Source organism: Plodia interpunctella, chromosome 9, assembly GCF_027563975.2.
Source record: "Plodia interpunctella isolate USDA-ARS_2022_Savannah chromosome 9, ilPloInte3.2, whole genome shotgun sequence".
Lineage (NCBI taxonomy): Eukaryota > Metazoa > Arthropoda > Insecta > Lepidoptera > Pyralidae > Plodia > Plodia interpunctella.
Window position 1 is genome coordinate 9,496,414 of NC_071302.1, and position 19,938 is coordinate 9,516,351.

Genomic DNA, 19,938 nt, shown 5'->3' on the forward strand with positions numbered 1-19,938 from the left:
ACTGGTGTTTTTTACATCGTTATAAACGTGTAGCTAAAAATAAGAGTGCGTTGTAAATTAAGTACCATTTATAGTGTAGCCCACGGCTTCGCTCACGGGAACAGTACTTTATATCTATCGTTGTACTCCTAATTATCTAGTAGCTGCGCCATGTTACTTTGCTACCTTGGAATTTTTTGGAAAAAGTACACTGCTACTGCTAAAATACATGCTGTTCCAGAATATATTCTTCCTGTGTACCAATTTCATCCATCCGTCCTGTAGATTGTGTATGAATGGGTCACAAACATCTTTACACCAGTACTTTCGCATTTATAGCGAAATTTCAAAAAGATTAGTTAAATAGACATGACGTAAAGAATAGACGTATTTTCGTATAAATATAGGTACCGAATATGAGCTGGAATAAGGATCAAATTAGACTTCCACCAATGTAATTACACGCGGTTATGATGTAGTTTTAGTGGCCTAAATTAGCGCGGAATAAACACAAGGTCGATTCCAGAATTAATTCCCGAACGTGCTTTTTTCAACTATAACAATTTCATATGTATTAAAACGTCAATTTAGAAAGAATTTTCCAAAGTTTTCGTGAGCGTTTTCAGCGGCGTCGGATCGAAAGTGCAGCAGCGTTTTGTTGAGGTGGTGTGCGCGCGGGGAGGGGGGCACCATTGACGTGCGTCTCTCAATGGCAATGGATCTGGGTCGCCAGGGTGTGACGTCAGAGATGGCCTACATACGCCGGGCGTAGCTCCGGGTGCCCTACCAGTTGGTTACATGTTTTTTTGCAAGTGCAAGGAGCTCTATTTTTAGAACAAAAGAGGCGCCGCCGCACGATATTTGTAGGTTAGTTAAATATTGCATGTAGGTACATTCGCGCTTTCGTTCTATTTTTGGAAGTCAGTTATCGAATGAACTTCAGTTTATTTAATGGCATTTATAGACAAGTTGTTGGTGTTAAAATTGACTTTACATGTTTTACACATTCGAATGTGCTTTATATGTTGCTACCAGTATAGTATCACGTCTTTATTTCTTAAGGGGTAGACAGAGCCAGTCGCGTAACTCGAAGGTTTAGTTAGATATCGGCTTATTGGTGGATGAGACTTTTTCCTTTGTTGACTTTTATATTTAGAGATGAGGGTTAAAATAGATTGACATTAACATACTCATAATAATAATTAGGAAGGTAGTATCCGTATTCAATTGGCATTATCGAAAATGTAAAATAGTAGGCAAACTTTTACTATGGAAGGTTATTATTTGAAACGGGCAACACTGAGGGCAAACGGTACATAGGTACTTAGTAGACTGTAGCTATATATTAATAAAGTTATTCACATGTAGGTACAACATGTGTCTCTCCTCCTTACAGTCGTGTGGCTTAGGGCCGTAGGCATTAAGTAGAATGAAACACACACGACTCTCTTGACAATATTAATGGAGTGGTTTGCCATTGCCTTCTCCATTTCACACAATAGGTGATTTTATCAGCTAGAGTGCAGGTTTCCTCGCGATGTTTTATCGGAAGCTAGTGGTGGTCTATGAAAGCTAAGCATAAGTCAAATTGGTGTACAAATACAAGTGGCACGAGTAGGATTCGAACCTGGGACCTTTCGATCACAGGAGGATGGTTTTAACCACTGGGCCAGACGGTGGGTGACTTATATTTCCCGACAGGAAAATAGTGGAACACGGAATAAACGTGACAACTGTATCGAAGAGATGGAAACAAAGGTAGACACCCACGGACACCCACGGGTGCGCCGCAGTACAATGCAGGCGCTGGTTTTGATACTGACAATATCTTAACAGGATAACAAACGTAATTTAATTAATGAAATGAAAATTAACGTAATTTTTATTTCTAACTTAAGTCCATATCGGGTTAGTAAGCAGTACCTACTTAAAAATGATGTTAGTATGGTACAATTTAAACAATTTAATACTTAGAAGCACATACAATACATACAGTGCATACTCTCTCATCTTAGCGTTTTCTCAATTTCTGCCGCAGCCGTTGAGCATCGGAGCCCAGGGTCCGTATTCCACAATCGATATAGATTTTTCTTCTGTATTTGTGTAATTTAAAGCTATATTTATCTCTAATGCGTTTATGAATTATATTTTTTTAACTGATATGTATTTATGAAACTGTGTTTGAGAATCTTCATCATACATATGGTAGAAATATTTGTAGTATTGATTAAAATTAATTATTTAAAAGTAACTAACTAGTTTATTTTCTTTTTTTGGTTCCATTTTTTATCTATTGATGGATTGAACTTGTCGAACTAACTTTGACTAATAACACAGCCTTAAAGTTTTCTTATATTAATAAATTATAAGTACATTAACATTTGGTTTGACATTTAGAAAAACAAATAACCAAATTTGACTTGTCGTAAAGTTCCTATAGCGCGGGTATATCTCTCTATTAAACTTTCTATTTTTAATAGTACGTGCCTACTTAATGTTTAAAGCAAAATGGTTTTGCTTGAAATAACTTTATTGCATATTGAGACAAAAAAAAAATATAAAAAAATAAATAAATATAAACATATATTGTAACAAATCACACAGATTAAGTTAGCCCCAAAGTAAGTTCGAAACTTGTGTTATGGGATACTAACTCAACGATATTATATTGTATTATATATACATAAATAGATAAACATCCAAGACCCAGATCAATCTGAAAAATATCATTTTCCATGTTGACCTGACCGGGGATCGAGCCCGGGACCTCCAGCGTAGCAGTCCGGCATGATGGCCTAAGCCACGGAGGTCGTCAAATAAAGAAGAATCAGAAAAAAACACTCTTTAACTCATTGAAAAAGGAAAATATAAGTCGTATTAAGTTATGACACGTCCCCGTCAGACGCCGCCGTCAGAAAGCGACCAAGTAACACAATAGTGGCGAGGCCACACACGACGCTATCAGGTGTTCACAATGCTCGTCCTACTTCCACTACGTCGGAACTCCTTTGTCTTGCATGTATTGTCTCGGCCAGTCTTCTGTGCACTGATACTGTGTACTGACATGTTAAATTCATATTTTTTCCAATCAAAATAGGCAGTCCTCTTAGATTTAATGTAATAATGAATTAGTTGTAATAACATATAGTTTAAATTTTTTAACCAAATTGAATTTTCCGACAAGTCAGTTCCTCTTTGATCGCTTTACCTGTAATATACTTGAAAGACTTGCAAAGTTGCAAAAAATTTTTTGAATTGAATTGAATTTTGACCTGTATTTTGTAGGGGCATTAATTCCTTACGGAATATTTTGGCTCTGTTATATCTGGTACACATTTCGAACAAGGCAAGGCAACAAGTAAATTGCCGTGTTACCTGTCGTAGACATTTGTAGCCGTGCTACGCGCTCGTAGACCCCTGTAGCCGGGCTACGCGCTCGTAAACTGTAGCCAGTCTACGCGCTGATAGACCGACCTTGCTACGAAATCCTATGTGTTTCTTTGAATTAAAATTGGTGGATATAACCTAGAATATACACTTTAAATGGGAACAAAACACCCAAGGTAATAGATAAACTGCTAACGTAATTCGGTTTTATCACATCAGAAAAAGCCGGTTGTGAAATTACAACCGAATTTACAAAATTTTAAGGTTTGCTTTTTCCGTCTTCGCAGCATCAATGCCCCGAATGTAACCGAATGCACGGGGAGTTAAGGAAGAGAGATATATACAGGGTATTTTTTTATACACTACACTTAATTATTTATCCTTGAATTAAATTTTCCAAAATAATTTAGCAGTGACTTTCCATTACTAAATACGATCAACCAAATGGTATTGGAGGCCAAAAAATGTTTGACTTTTTTCGACATCGATTTGTTTGGAGACCCACTAAGTTTCATCATACATATCAATTCACAAAATGTATTTGAAAAAATATACGTGTATATAACAATACGCTATGTAATTCATTGAAAGAAACCCCCAACCACAATAAAGTTTGCCATTTCCACTTTCCACACGCCCTTATCTCGCACAATACCAGCGTCAGATGGTCGGAACCTTTGTCTTGTCTATGCTACATTGTCTATGGCCGCATTGTCGCGACTCGTCAAGATAGTGTCACAGTGTGTGAATAGAGTTGTGTGTGTGGGTGGAAATGCACACTTCTTGTGTTGTACTTAGTGAATAGCTTTCAGGGCTTTATCGCGCTTATTGTGTGTATATTTATATATGTACGAGTATGTTCTCTCTCATCTCCGCATGTTGTATTCGGGGACATGGCGCCGCGAAACCCGGGGTCAGCTTAAAAAGTAAACTTCGAGTAATTATGTATGTACTTATGTTATAATGTGGTTATGATTTGACGTAAAGAAAGCGTTTATGATATTAGTTCGCTGGAGAGGGTCTGAGCCTGGCACTGGCAGAAGGGGCAAAGCCAAGGCAAATGGTGGCTTGATATCGTCAAGGATAATATGCGTGCCTATAGTCTGACAATCAGGGATGCCGACGACCGTTCGAAGTAATGACGAAAAAGTAAGAAAGCTGACCCTGGACGCTCAATGGCTGAGGAAGAACCGGGAATATGCTCAGATGAGAGAGAGGGAGGTTTAATTTGCAAAACTTTAAGGATAACATCTGCCGCTTAATGGTCTTAATAGGAGGTCAATATTTTTTAGATTGACCTGAATATAAGTAAGAAAGAAAGCCATAAGTCTTTAAATTGAATGGAAAAACAAGTAGGGAAAGGCCGGAAAAGAAATGGATGGAGTACTGTGTCGGGCAGGATATGACTGAAAAGGAAGCAAATGAGCTAACATCAGACAGGGAGGAGTGGAGGTGACTGCACGTCTATTATAAATTACAATAGTTTTTATCTATTGTAATTTATAACAAAGCAAATTTTGTATAGTATGAAACGTTTACGAAATAAACGATTGCGAACATGATTGGTTTAAATATGTATGATCAAAACTAAGTTAAACTTGCAAAAAATTGTATTTATCTCTTTTTCTATACCCCAATGCTTCATTTTTCAATTTTACTTTCGTAGGCCCACTTGATTTTTTTAATGGAAATAATTAGTGCCTTTGTTACTTAGTTTTATATTTGTAAGTTTTATATTTACCACAGATATTAGAACATTAAATTGAAGATATTTACACTGTTATGTTGTGTACATCACTACATTTTATAAAACAAATGAGATTCCCGCTGTCTGTCCCTATGTGTGTATCTTTAAAAGTAGTAACGGAGTTTGACACGGGTTTTAAATAGACTTATTCGAAAGGAAGGTTTAGTTGTATTATGGTTTTATCCGAGTGAAGCCGGGCCGAGCAGTTGGTAAATTAATAAAAAAAATCAATTTCTGTTAAGATGTTGTACGACTACCCTACTAGTTGTAGACCACCGTAGCCAAGCTACGCGTTCGTAGCCCGACCTTGCTACGAAGCTCTACGAAAGCCTACGCACTTCGTAGCTAATCTTTAATGCAGTATTCTTCGGTGCTCGTTTGTTAATTATATGAATTTACACATGTAATTATTAAGTACGTCGATTATATTGAACTAGCTATAGTTATTATTTTTGTGCAATAAACCGATTGTGACAAAAACAAACTGTAATATATTGATAAATGATTTACTTTTTGCCAGTGGTTTTGCGAGACTTATATATTTTTCTATATGTTATATATTTATATTAGATATTTTTCCCTGAATGTAAGGCAACGTTATCATAAATACTGATTATACTACCGATTATTATGAGATTACTAATTGTAACGATTTAGCGTTACGAAAATTAGCGAGAATGAGAGAATGAATGGAGTTTTATAAGTACTTCTTGCTTGTAATAATGTATATTTTCAATACGACATAAATATTACTGATGCACATTAAATAGGTAATAGTACTGTAGATATAATGCAGTTGTTCTTGGTTACTATTCTTGGTTCTTGGTTGGTTATATTTTTTATCGAATTATATCTTGTACAGAATATCAATAAGAGCACAATTTCCGCAGTTAATTTTACATATTACTTAGATATCACTAAGCGTAATGTTTCTACCATAATCCAAGTTACACTAAAAGTGATGAAAAATACTTCCCTTTACTTAATTCTGAGAATAACTTTTTCTTGTAAGCTATTTTGAGCTTACAAGAAAAAGCTTACGAACAGGAAAAAGCTAATGAACTTAAGTCGTGTCGCGTAAACTTAGCGTTTGTCGTTTAAATGTTATTGCAAAGATTTTATGACATAATTGACGACGTAAATCTGTTTATTTTGTATGTTAGTAAGATAATAAAGAAGACTTTCCTTTTGCGTATGATATCTGATCGAGTGCGTGCGTATCATTTAGAATAGCATTAGTGCGCAAGTATTGACAATGTATACGCCCCAATCAATGAACTTATTATACTCACGTCTACTTTACTAGGTACAAGATAAAGTTAATCAGAGCACTTTTTCACTGGAATGTGAAACATCGATTGATCATAGGAGCGGAGATATCAAAACAAATTGCGGTAAAACAAGATGTCCTCTCTCCGTGGATGGGCGGAGTCATCTAGAGCAGCAAGTTTCGTGCCACAGCACTTACCACGGAGGAGGCCGGGTTATAGCCTCGTCCACGTCTAGTTTACAGCTAAGGGGCCGTCAGGGATGCAGCGCCGGCCCCGCCCCGCGCCCGCGCTTCTATCAACCTCTTACAAAACATATCGATCGATATCCTCGCGACGTTCATTGCCGTCAGACTTGGCTTTCAGCTGATCTAGAGCCTTTTGTATGATGTTCAGCACTCATAGCACCATCCTTCGGTAACAGTAGCACGACCATACACCAGCTCTGCTGGTAATTCTTATATACAGACTTTTTTAATGAGTTTGGAAACTTTGCTTGTATCGTTCACATGGAACAATGAGCATCACGTGAAGGAGCTGATGATGAAGGGTCTAGATCGAGAGCCTGTCGTGCCGGAGGCGGGCGCGTGGCGGAGGCGGTATCGATTGCGGCGGGCGTGTCCCGGGCGCCGCCGCCGGCCCCGGTTGCATAACGTGCTGGTCGTGCCGGCGACGGACGCGCGCGGAGCCGGTATCGACGCGCACAGGGCGCATGCGCGACGCGTACCTTCGCAGCCGTAGCCCTGCCCGATGAGGCCCCACAGCAGGTCGGAGCAGTGGTGGCAGTACGTGGGCTTGTGGAAGGTCTTCCTCGCGAAGGAGTGGGTGCGATGGGGCGCGGGCGCGGCCTGCGCCATGGCGGGCGCGCGGGCCGGGCCGGGCGGGCGCGCTACTCATGCCGCGGCGCCCAGGGGCGCGCCGCGCTCTCCGAGCGGCTGTCGCGGCCCACCATCGCGGCGCGTCTGCCGCCCGCGCCCGCCGCCCCACGCGCACGCGCCCCCGCCCGCGCCCCCGCCGCCGCCCCGGCACCCGCGCCGCGCCTGCGCCCCACCCGACACCGGGGCTCTACCGGCAGACCTCATGTCGGCGTGCAAACACACCAATCGATTTCAGTTTTTATCACTGAGCTTTTACACATCATATTTCAAAAGACAATGGACAATTTATAGCTTTTCATCTCGCCTATTAGCAGTTACTCGCTCTTTGCTTCTTCACTGTAATCTCTTGCTTTGGAATCACAGCTTTGTGTTTTCAAAAAGTTTATGATAGTTAATATACTCTATTGAAGGCTCTACTTAATAAAAACAAGTGATAAGTTGTTTAAATACATAAATCGTAGACGAGGTCGTCTACGAAGAAAGGTTCTACGAGTTAACTTTATTGTTGATATGAAAATTCACTTCTCTCATACAATTTGATATTACCTATTCCTATTACATAGTTTGTCATGTTTTGTAAAGTATATTCGCTCATCCACTGGACACGTTGAAATAAAATAAGATATTAGATAAAAGCCGCCACTACAAGGTCATATAGGGCGGTGCGTGCGCGAGGCCGCCCACCAATCGAAAAAGCTCTTGTTTACAATATTAAGAGGCGCAGCATCCGCTGGGGCCGCCGACAGACATTCTCAAAAGGCCACGACTAGCCAGCCTACTAGCCCAGGGTCCATGTTTCTACGTTTTCACTTTGCACGTCTTCAGCATCCATGATAGGCAGACCATTGGTTAATATCTGCACTATATGTATATGTATGGTAACAGGTCCAGTGGTTAAGATCGCCTGTAATCGTATCAGATTCGAATCCTCCTCATGCCACATGAGTTGGTACACCAATCTGATCATATTATATTTGTTATATGTATCGTGAGGAAACCTGCACACTGGTTGACTATGTAAGATGTAGCGTGTATGCCACTTATTGGCGGTAGGTAGTCGAAGCGGTGGTGGTGTAATGATTAAGACGCCCGCCATGTATAGTAGTTTTCATCGTCCACCACTTGCTTCCGGTGAAGAAAAACATTGTGAGGAAACCTGCACACTGCACACTGCACACTGGTTGATTCTTATTAACTTGTGTGTGAAATGGAGAAGGCAATGGCAAACCACTCCATTAATAATGCCAAATAATATATATCAAATTTAATTAATTATCATTAAATTTGTCTTTAATCAGTAAATATAATCTACTAGCTGCGTCCCGGGGCTTCGCTCCTCACATACCAAAAAGAATCAAAAATCTCTTGGCCGAATTGTAAAGTCTAACGTCAACCCTCTAAGTAGTTTATAAAGGAAGAAAGAAAAAATGTTTATTTGCCATAAATTACAAAACTAAGTACACATATCATTAAGTACATTTTTGATGTAACACAACTCCAGCCGTTCCATACTTGTTCTCTAATATTTTCGCTGTTCCACACGTAGGTAAGACAGATTTCATAAACCGATTCATCAGGGGCGGCAGGGTTCAGTGACAGCTGCCAAAAAGGGCCACAGAGTATATAGCACGTACCGCTTCCTAGCGCGAGGGATGGGTCTAATCGGCTGGAAAACGCGGCCGGATGGGTCCCGTTTCAAAGTTTATATTTATACCACCTACCTTGTAAAATGAAGATTAAAGAGAATGTACCTATCCGAGATGTGATGCTATACGATCGGAGCGGAATAATTAGATGGAAAGAATGAAGAAGTCCAAAAAATATAACAAAAACCTAAAAATGGGAAAATGTTAGGTTGCTTGACAAGAACACTTCTTAAAAATATCACCGAAGGAGATGAAAAGGAAAGAATATTAATAAATATATAAGGACAAATCACACAGATTGAGTTAGCCCCAAAAGTAAGTTTGAGACTTATGTTATGGGTTACTAACACAACGATACTATATCCTATAACATATACACATATAGATAAACATCCTAGACCCAGGTTAATCTGAAAAAGATCATTTTCCATGTTGCCCTGACCGGGGATCGAACCCGGAACCTCCAGTGTAGCAGTCCGGCTTGATGACCATTAGGCCACGAAGGTCGTCAAAGAAGGTGAGACAAATATTAGACGGCAAAGGAACTTTGTGTCATCAAGAATCCCCAATTCTTGATACTCTTATCAAGCCAAATCAAGTTATTATTTTCCAGAAGAGAACTAAAAATATGCTAATTCAGCAAATACTTACTATTAGGTAGGTATTCTAATGTAAGTTTAATTGTTGATAGGATGGATTTATTGATCTAAGAAGAATGCATAATATATTTTCTCCTACAAATAAAATTATAACTCAAAGTTGTGTTGTAGGTATAGATAGATGCTGGTGGACGTTTTTGTAGTCTCACTAATTTATACAAGCGCCGCCGCGTGCAATGATACGGCATTTTACGCCTGTGGACTTCAAATAGGTTTTTTTAAGTTCGGATAAGCGGTTATCTGACCGAGCGGTGAAACAACTGACAAGAACACGCTCAATGTTATTTTGTAACAGGTTTAGGTAGGTATATACTGTTTAAATTAGTTCCTTCTGCATTTCTTTTCAGCTGTGTTCGTTCTAAAATGCTAGTAGTCTGTAGCTTTGGTAAATATTATTCAATTTAGAATGACGTGCCTGTGAAGGTCTACTTTCTGAATACATGCTGAGACTCTGATTTTATATAGGTATCTGGCATTACCTAAGCTGCTTCTCCTGATAGGTACTTTAAATATCCAATCCTTTTTCTTTCTCTTCTTATGCAAATTATTTTTTGTTATAATAACTAGCTTTCTTTGGTTACGTACCTACTTGCTTTATCATTAAAATCTGTTGCAGGAACTTGGCTTGATACATCCTGAAATATTATTGTATACCTACCTACCTTACATATATTGCGTGTGGTATCCATGCGAAATTTCCGAAGTCATTTTTATAGCTAAGATTTGAATTTATTGTAAATCCAGAAAAATAATATTAAATGTTAAAGTTATAGTTGTACATGTTAAAATTATTTGGTCAAGTTTAATATGAATATCCTGGGAGTTGATTCCTCGAATTAATTTAAATTGTTCACTTTAATTATTTTAATAGCAAATATTTTATGCGGCAACATGTAGCTATGAACATTGAGTAGGTAGGTGTATGCCATCACCAACACGGTAATAATAGGTAAGTCCACAGGTCGTTACTTGCGGAACCTTCATAAGTGATGACGTCAGATTATCAGATCAACATTTCCTTTCACCAGACACACAAATAGACACACATACAAATAGGCCTATATTGTAATTTTTAGGTCTTTATATTGATTCAATTAAAACTGCATAATTATACCTAACTCTTACTTCATTTTGAAGTGAAAGAAAAAATGTCGAGTGGGTGGGTTACCTACTCCTGCCGTCAGCATGTGGAAGTTGCGAGTCTAAAATCTCTAACTTCATCAACTTATGGAACTGTTATGGTAAATGTCATTGGTAAAATATAAATAAAATTCTTCCGGTTCGGAAAACATTACAAACAATTCCGTAAAGTCGCGTGTGTTTCATTCCACTTGATAACCAATACAACTACCAGACGAGTGCAATACAAATAAAGAGAAAACGAAATGACAAGGAAACCACAGTAACTTCAGTATTATCTGTATTCAATAGTCCATGTAAAAATATATAATCTTCCATTATATGTAAATCAATCTTGTTTTCCATATTCGTCAACATATTACGCAAACGTGGTTATCTACATATAACTATAATAATATAAGTCAGATAACCGTGACCTTGCTTCGGCTTCTGTATCAAATACCTAACGCCCAACAGCCATGTGTGACGATTAAGATTCTGTTAATTGGGAGTAATAAAGTAAAATAATGATATCGTAAAATCGCGCTCATTTCTTCCAAACACGGCATTTAGTCACGAACGTGCGAGTTAGCAGTTCGGGAACGCATCGGAGCCACCGTGTCATTGCCCTTGCCCGGCTCGAGCTGTCAAAATATTAAAAAAATGACCGACGAAGAAAGGAAGAAAACTTTTTTAGGATTTGATTTTAGCACACAGAGGGTAAGTATTTTTTAAATATCATTTGCTGATTGTCATTTTGTTATATTTCTATTCTATGCAAATATTTAAACATTAACTAAGTTCCTTGTCATTAATAGGTTTTTTAAACTTTTGTGTGAGACACTGTTCAAGTAAATAAAATAAACGTTGTTTTTACATTTCCACTTGAATAAAGAACAGTATAAATAGAAAGTAATATGATAAAATTCGTATTACTTTCTATTTATATTGGTAGTACCTATGCCTGACAACAAGTATACATAAGTATCTTCCTTTCTAAACGTTATTACAGGAAGTTCACACTTTTTATACATTTTTTGCCGCAAAATCTTAAATTACAAATTTGTTTTGTTAGCTCAAGGCCCTGGTCATTGGTGAAGATTATGGAGTTTTACATGAAGCTGATGTGGAATTTGATGTGGATCTGCCAGAGTTTAGGTTGGTTGAAGTTTTCTTTTTCATAAAAACTTTATTGCAGCTTTATTCCAATTAATAACAATGCAAATAATGGCAAAGTTTTAATATATTGTAAGTCTTGGACACCCATTTGAAAGTTATAATAAGGATTTAGTGGCATGGACCCATAGATTTTATAAATCTGCATGGAACAATCCAATTATTTTTTCATTACCAGGATAGGGCTGTTGTCTGTGCATGATATTGCCATTCTTTCTAGTTGTAATGGTGCCCAAGAGGGGTTTTTAGAATTGTTTGCTCAGGCAAAAACTATGTTTAATATTAATTTAAAAAGATATTCTGGAGAATCCAGGAAAAAGGAAGAAACTTAACTTTCCAGTTATTGCAATAATGACAGCCCTATATAGAGTGTTGCTCTCGCCTAAATATATGATCTTACATAATAATCCATTTTTATCAATATTGCTTTTCCACTATACAACTAATTGTGGCTATTGGCTCGTGGCCCATAAGGGATAAAGATGTGATACTGTATCTCTTTCCAGAACTGCTGGAGGTGTACAGAGAGGGCAGCAACGTGGAGAGGTGACTGCTCCACCCCTGCTATGGGTAAAGGCTTTAGACATGGTGATGGATCGACTGGTAGTGTCCGGAGTTGACTTCTCTACTATCGAGGCCCTGTCTGGAGCTGCTCAGGTATACAAAAATAATATTCATAATGGTTTACATAGTCCAGCTTTTACTTATTACTATAATTTCTACTAGTGTTATATTACTACCATACATATATAAATGCGAAGGTATGTTTGTTTGTTATTATTCAACATATCTTCTGAAATTTCTCATATCTATACTATTATTATAAAGAGGTAAGCGTTTGTGACTTTGTATGTTTGAGGTGGGTAATCTTTGAAACTACTGAACCGAATTCAAAAATGCTTTCACCATTAGTAAGGTACATTTTCCAAGATTGCTATAGGTGAGTGAAGCCCCGGGCAACATCTAGTCCTATAATGGTTACAAAAAAGTATTGACCACATTGAAAATTTATGTGGGTTAAATTGCAGGCAAAAGCTAGAGTTTATTTAAATCTTATCTATTTATTTAACAATATGATGTAATAGTAATATATAATTTATAGTTGATTATTAGAAAAAATATTACATTTTAAAATCATCATACCAATGACAGCTACACATATAAGACTGCTTCCTTAAAAATAAACTTTAAAACTTTTCCCTGAGCTACCCTGATGTCAACACTCTAAAATAATGTTGTTGCCTCTCAGCTATCAAGGATTTTTATCCTTCTCCATAAGATATTCTTTAGTAAAACTGATATTCTTTGACTTTCAGCAACACGGCTCAGTGTGGTGGTCGAAGGAGGCCGAGGCCAAGCTCGGCAGCCTGTCTCCGGACGACTTCCTGCACACACAGTTGGCCACAGCGTTTGTGACTGATTCTCCGGTGTGGATGGACTCTAGTACTAGTGCTGACTGCCGGGCTTTAGAGGAGGCTGTTGGGGGGGCAGAAGTGAGTTATTTTCAATGATTATTTATTGTTTAGCTAATAAAATATATCCTACAAATCTGGAAGCTTTTGTTATTTTTATTCTATCTGATTTGTCTTGTTTATATTACAATGTCATCCTTACGTGTGCACGGTTACATTCAGAGCTGTGGCGCCCTGAAGCCCAGGGTTCGCATAAAACATTCAACAGTTAACTTTGAAATTTGGCTGTATTTTTACAGCCGGCTGCCAGCCCGACGTCAACCCTGTTTGGGGAGTGTTTAAATGTATAATAGGTTATTGGAGACATCCATCCAATCAGGAGCTAGCTCGCATGACGGGGTCGACAGCGTACGAGCGCTTCACGGGCGCTCAGATCCGCAAGATGCGGCGCTGCCGGCCGCGCGCCTACAGCGCCGCCGCCCGCGTGTCGCTCGTGTCCTCCTTCGCCTGCTCACTGCTCCTGGGCAGAATAGCGCCCATCGACTACTCTGACGGCTCCGGAATGAATCTGCTCGATATACACGAGATGAAGTGGAATGAGAAGGCGTTGAAGGTCAGTATGATGGTGGATGTGGTAACTTGTCGTGTTCAATGCAAAGTGAAAGTATGAGTCAAATGAGCTGTTGTCCAAAAAGTAACCTATGTCTATGTCCAGATCTTCTTATATCTCCAGTTTAAACATCACCTCGATTCAATGTAGTATATACACATATTGTCTATTCGCCACCAGATGGCGGTATTTGTAAAAAAACACGTCAGAGACCCACGCCAGCATTAACCAATAATTTTGAGTTTTCAGATAAAACTTTACTTTGATAAACTATGTAATTTATTATATGATAAAGATACAACAACAAATACTAGATTATTTTTTTTGTCTTGAATCAGGGAGTCTTTATTAATCTACATTTTAAAATCTCTTAATGATTTCTGCTCAGTGAATTCAAATGAATGAATGAATGATTTTTATTGCATAAAATGAGATAACTTGACTGAAATGAGAGACTCCCTGTTCTGCGCTATTATATGATGCTTTTACAACTGAATCGGTGAAAACAAAAAGTTCGGTCGATTCGTCTCCAGGCGTGTGGGGACGACACTCTAGAAGCGAAGCTAGGAACTCCTGTCCCTACCGCGACCGTGCTGGGGCAGATCTCCCCGTACTTCGTGCAGCGGTACGGTTTCCGCCCTGACTGTAAGGTCGTGGCCTTCACCGGGGACAACTGTTCGGCACTCGCTGGTATGTCTCCTTGTCCCTCTAAAATATTGCTACACTTTTGTTATAGAAAGACCAAGTTTGCTCTTAAAATCTGTCTCATTTTCTCGGTTTCCGTCAGCTTAAAATAACAAGTAGGTAAACACTTTTGGAAAAAAAAGCCAATGTCGTCACAAATTTTATATTTAAAATAACAGTGGGATTAAGACTAAAAAGTAATATATTTTTCTAGAAGTAGTACTGGCCACACCAGTTCACGGTCCATTGACCCTTATTATGAGTGTGTGTTTAGTACACCTACTAATATTTTAAATTTTAATTTGTGACGACCTGTAATTGTTTTTTTATTTCTTATAATGTTAACTTATTGTGTTATTTTATTTAAGCCCTACAGTACAACCCAAAAGTTTGTGCACCTGCACAAACTTTGTACCTACAAAAATGATAAAAATCCATGAAGACTAGCATGATTAGAAAATCTCAGTCATTCACTTGACATTTCGTCATATACTCATTTCCATCATGTCTGGATCGTAATATTTGTTTACATAGCTAAATTTTTTTGTATTTATTCATATCAAGTTTAGTTCATAGTGATTTCTTATTTTATATGTACATAACTATTGTGTAAATAATGTGGGAACTACAAACTTATCATTGAGAGCAAACTATCTCGAATCAAGTGTTAAACATATTATAATGTCGTTTTAGATAACGTATCGGCGTCGTCTTGAGATAGTAATTGTTGAGTTTAACAACCGGCATAACATTTTGAGATACCATTTTAATTTTTTATCATAAATATTTATTGTTGTGATAACTTGTCATACCAATGACCAATGCAAGTGAGATATTAGTCAACTATATTCACTGGCATTTATGTAGCCACTAACTGTGCCTCGGTGCTTTGTTTCTGGTGGAATTTCGGGACTAAACATACACTAGGTACTGTATCAGTTTATATCCTACCCGTGTACCATAATTTCATCGAAATTCGTCCAGTAGAACAAATAGTACTTGAGTAACAAACATTCTTATGCACAAACATCACAGTTTTCACTTTAAATTATTTTTAAAAGTACCTCATAATTTTTTAATCCCTTCACAAAAAGAGGTGCGTTCTAAATTTGTTATATATGAATGGTGCTTGCACTAGCCATTAACTGATTTTGTATTCTTCAAAAACCAAAATCAAAACCTCAAATTTGAAGCATATTTTGAATTCTGTAAAGCACACATACCCAAACATTTCGCCCTGTTGGTACCTTTATATATCTTTATTATGTATTTTGAAACTGATTTGAATTTTATTAATCTTATCATTGGTATGCCTCCGAAATATATATTTATTAAAATTGCACCAAAACAAAAATACGGACGGTTAATAATGCCAGACTTTTGGTTTTTTAAATGATTTCATTAACAATATAATGAAATGTTTATCCTTGTTAGGGCTCCGACTGCGGTCGGGCTGGGTGGGGCTGAGCCTGGGCACCAGCGACACCCTGCTGCTGGGGCTCCGCGCCCCCGCCGCGCCCCCCGCCGGCCACGTGTTGCTGGGCCCCACGCCCGCCGCGCCCTACATGGCGCTGCTGTGCTTCGCTAACGGATCTCTGACGAGGCAGCGCCACCGGGACAGGCTGGCGGAGGGCAGCTGGGAAGCGTTCAACCATTTGTTGAGAGCGACGGTTAGAGGAAATATGGGGTACATGGGTAAATACGCGATTTGTAATTTTTCCTAGGGTTTACTCACAGTCATTCAATACCCTATACCTCTTCTAGATTAATTGTCTTAGGGGTCTCCATAGTTTTTTATTTGAAAAAGCTTCTTAACCTTTTAAAATAATTATAAACATATTCTCACGTGGTGTGAAATATACATATATTGTATTGAATCTTGTGTAATAAAGTTTATCTTGGAGAATGTTACTTCACAATATAAAAAAGAAAGTTTCAAGGCTCATTTTTTAATTTTGTATATTTCGTAGCATAAACAGATCTAACTTTGATTTTGACATGATTAGTATTCCTTTTTATGTACGAAACCCTAAAAAGATAGTTACCGGCGTGTTGGCTGTGTTGGCACAGGCATCTACTACGACACGGCGGAGATAGTGCCGCGGGTGGGCGCGGGCCGGTGGGTGAGGGACGCGGGCGGGCGGGCGCTGCAGCGCCTGGCGCCGCAGTTCGAGGCGCGCGCGCTGCTGGAGGGGCAGGCTATCGCGCGCCGCGCGCACGCGGAGGACATGGGCTTCCGGCTGGGTCTGATTGTTTGTTGCTTTGCTGGAGGCCACGGCCCAACTCTTATGCGATCGATTCTCGGTTCATCAAATTCATTTTAATATTTGTAAAGTTAGAAGGCTTCCATAAATTACGTCGTTGCAGGTCATGAATGGGTCAGGGATCAGACATGGACAAAATTGATGAAATAAACTTTTGATTATTTTTATTATGTATTATTATTATTTATTTAATACACTAGCAGCTTAAAGCTGATGCGTGTATATCACAGCACTTGTGTCTTTAAATGTTCATCAAGTCTATTTTTAAAAGTGTTTATATTAGGAGCACTTATCAATTTCCGGCAGAGAATTCCATAAACGCACAACACGGATTACGTGAGAATCGGACCCCAAATTCAGTCACACAGAATATAAATTTTAAGCTCATATATTTTTACATACCAAACCCCATATTCTATAGTCAATATTTTATAAAACATTTTCCATAATTTTTCATCCCTAAGTGGCCGATCGAAATAATTGTTTCACATAAGTGTGAAGCACGTTACGTTGTTCGTAAATGACAAATATACAATGTTTTTGAAGCTATATATTTCATTAGACTCCTCGTCGCGTGTGATAGCGACGGGCGGCGCGGCGGTCAACAAGGAACTGCTGCAGATATTCGCTGATGTCTTCAACACGCCCGTGTATGTGCAGGTAACAATATATTTAAGTACTTGATAATTAGCGTAATCACTTACTAATATTATAAAAGCGAAACTATGTTTGCTTGTGAGTTTCACGCTTTATTTATTAAAAAATATATTCTTGAATTTTTTCTTACATAATATAGTTTGAAGTATGAAAGACATAGAGCATCTTTAGATTTTTAGCGTGAAAAACAAACATACACATACACATTTATATCGTCACAAACTTTCGCATTCATAATATTAGTAGGATAAATAAATAAATAAAATTTCCAGGCCTTAGCTCACAGGATGATAACTTGACCAGTAATTTTACTACATATTTAAAAAATATGGTGAGATTTAATAATGCATATCTCCCCAAACAGAATGAGCACGGCAACGCAGCGCTGCTGGGCGCCGCCATACGCGCGGCCGACGTGTGGAGCGCTGACGCCGGCATCTCTCTACCGGGTAAAAATAACTCATTTCTCTTTGTTATACCGTGTGGTTTCCGCCCCAGTATAGGTCCACTCTACTCTATATACCCCCGCAGATGTCGAAATACTACTAAGGGACTACCACATGATAGCCAAGGTCATATTATTCCGGTTACAGGTTGACGTGAAGCGCCAGATGGTAAAATCATAATCACATCTTCAACATTCAAAGATTTTTTAAATTGATCCTGGGCTACCGGGTGTCACAGCCGAAAATAAAGCCAGGAATACACGAGGATTAGAGAAATAATAATAATAATCAACAAATGGGGCTATCATACCTTTACCTATTTAACTTGGGCTATATTTAAATGGGGCTACCTACCTATTTAACATCTGAACTGTCAATTTTCCCGCCAGGTGCTGAACCCACAGTGACCCCAGTGGCCACCCCGTACCCCGACCACGACGAGATCTACCCTCCGATGATATCTCGGTACAGGCAGATCATAGAGACCCTCCCCAAACTTGCTTGACAAACTAATTTATTGCAAGCTTGTGCTACGCTTAGCTCTAATTCGAATAAGCTTACATTAGATTACATCAAAATTAACTTTAAAAAAACTCAATTCTTTACAATATTATTCTTGTGCGTTAAAATGAATTCAACTCATCATAACACCAGAGTGGCATGAAAATAAGTTTCGTAACATTAATTTCGTCAGCAATTTCACGTGTCAAGCATTTTACATAGGTTTACAATCTGTTTATTAAAAGAGTAGAAAAGGGATTTTTAACGAACTACATTTTTTGTCTTTGGAATACCGAATAGAATGATTGTGATTGGCCCAGTGTTGCCAGCTAAGAGGATACTACGCCCTCGTTTATTTCTTCTCTTTAATCAGGATATTTCACGTCAAAACTTTATCTCTCTTACGACATTGACGAAACTGTTTTCATATTTAGTGAAATCTTATATCAGACTAACTCACATTTATGAAAAGATAAGTTTACCTGTATTCTTTATAAATATTATTTATTTAAAATTATTGTATGGAGTAAGAGTGATTTTTAGATTTATCAGTAAGTTGAAACTGTTGTGATTTAAATTTCAAATGGTCTGTGCAAACTTATATTTTAAATATACATATAGACGTTATGAGAGAGTTAAAATACTACGCAGCATGTTACCAAAGCTATAAAACATTTAGTGTCTCTTTTCTTTAACGAATTGTTACAAAAGTGTGACAAGGACAATAAGAGTTATCAAACAATTTGTTATATGATTTGTGGGTGCGCTTTTAGAAAAGAAAACATTCCGAATTTGCATTCCTTTTTCATTTAACAATAATTTAGTATATTACTTACTTTTTCATTTAACATTTGACAATATTTTTTAATGATTATTTTCTGATATTTATTCTAACTAGTTATTTTATAATAATTTTGTTGTAAACGAGAATCGAAAGTACACCACACTGTTGTGATAATGAATCTACATTCCATTTAGAATATTTCTATTTATTTTTTTATTTATATTTTTATATCGACGTCCTTTTTGGGATCACTTCATGAGTTTTATCTACTACTGTATATACTGGTTGTTAGTAAGTAAAACTTAACGAGAATTTAGTTTAATTCTAAACACCAATCATATAGTTGGATAAATAAGGTTGATATGCGTTTGTCTCCTAATCCTACAATTAATTTGAACACAGATATCAAGTTAACATGTATCTCAATGTATTTTATGTCTAAGTAAAAATCTATTGTTATTCTTTGATAAATCAATGTATCGCATAACAATAGGTTTTTACTATAATTTAGTTTTTTATAATTCAATTTTCAAGAATGGTGCTCACACGCGTGCAATATACAATCGGATCCGTGGCCTTGTATTTATAATAGGAATCAGCTAATCAGAGCTTTGTTATTTACAATTTACACGTTTTTATTAAATGTTTATTAAAATATATTTCTTTCATTACATATTTCCCTATAAAAGCTTCCTTTAGGAAAGCTTTTATATAATTTTTG

At 37.7% G+C, this 19,938-nt stretch overlaps 2 protein-coding genes across 6 annotated transcripts in view; one reads left to right on the forward strand and one right to left on the reverse strand.

Moving 5' to 3' along the window:
* LOC128672484 (uncharacterized protein) overlaps nt 1-7,349 on the reverse strand; it is a 35,412-nt gene extending 28,063 nt beyond the window's left edge. For 3 of the 5 annotated variants that reach the window (XM_053749680.2, XM_053749679.2, XM_053749677.1), the window contains exon 1: nt 7,109-7,348. In XM_053749680.2, the coding sequence (XP_053605655.1) occupies nt 7,109-7,238 (130 nt within the window). In that variant the 5' untranslated portion in view covers nt 7,239-7,348. Of the gene's footprint in view, nt 1-7,108 lie in introns of all 5 variants that reach the window. The other 2 variants (XM_053749676.2, XM_053749675.2) reach the window with 1 other exon arrangement.
* A 3,795-nt stretch (nt 7,350-11,144) lies between these two features.
* On the forward strand, nt 11,145-19,874 carry LOC128672344 (uncharacterized protein). The gene is made up of 11 exons (XM_053749441.2): nt 11,145-11,403; nt 11,759-11,841; nt 12,366-12,516; nt 13,176-13,352; nt 13,651-13,884; nt 14,415-14,571; nt 16,000-16,260; nt 16,636-16,809; nt 17,392-17,489; nt 17,851-17,935; nt 18,322-19,874. The coding sequence occupies exons 1-11, from the start codon at nt 11,347-11,349 to the stop codon at nt 18,435-18,437; spliced, it is 1,593 nt and encodes a 530-aa protein (XP_053605416.1). The 5' UTR covers nt 11,145-11,346; the 3' UTR covers nt 18,438-19,874.
* Nucleotides 19,875-19,938: the final 64 nt, after the last annotated feature.

Bases quoted from the DNA above. Each gene is read 5' to 3' on its own strand.
- LOC128672344 (XM_053749441.2), top strand. From the start codon at position 11,347: ATGACCGACGAAGAAAGGAAGAAAACTTTTTTAGGATTTGATTTTAGC. The intron at 14,572-15,999 runs GTATGTCTCCTT...TATCCTTGTTAG, and splicing joins CAACTGTTCGGCACTCGCTG to GGCTCCGACTGCGGTCGGGC. The intron at 17,936-18,321 runs GTAAAAATAACT...TTTTCCCGCCAG, and splicing joins CGCCGGCATCTCTCTACCGG to GTGCTGAACCCACAGTGACC.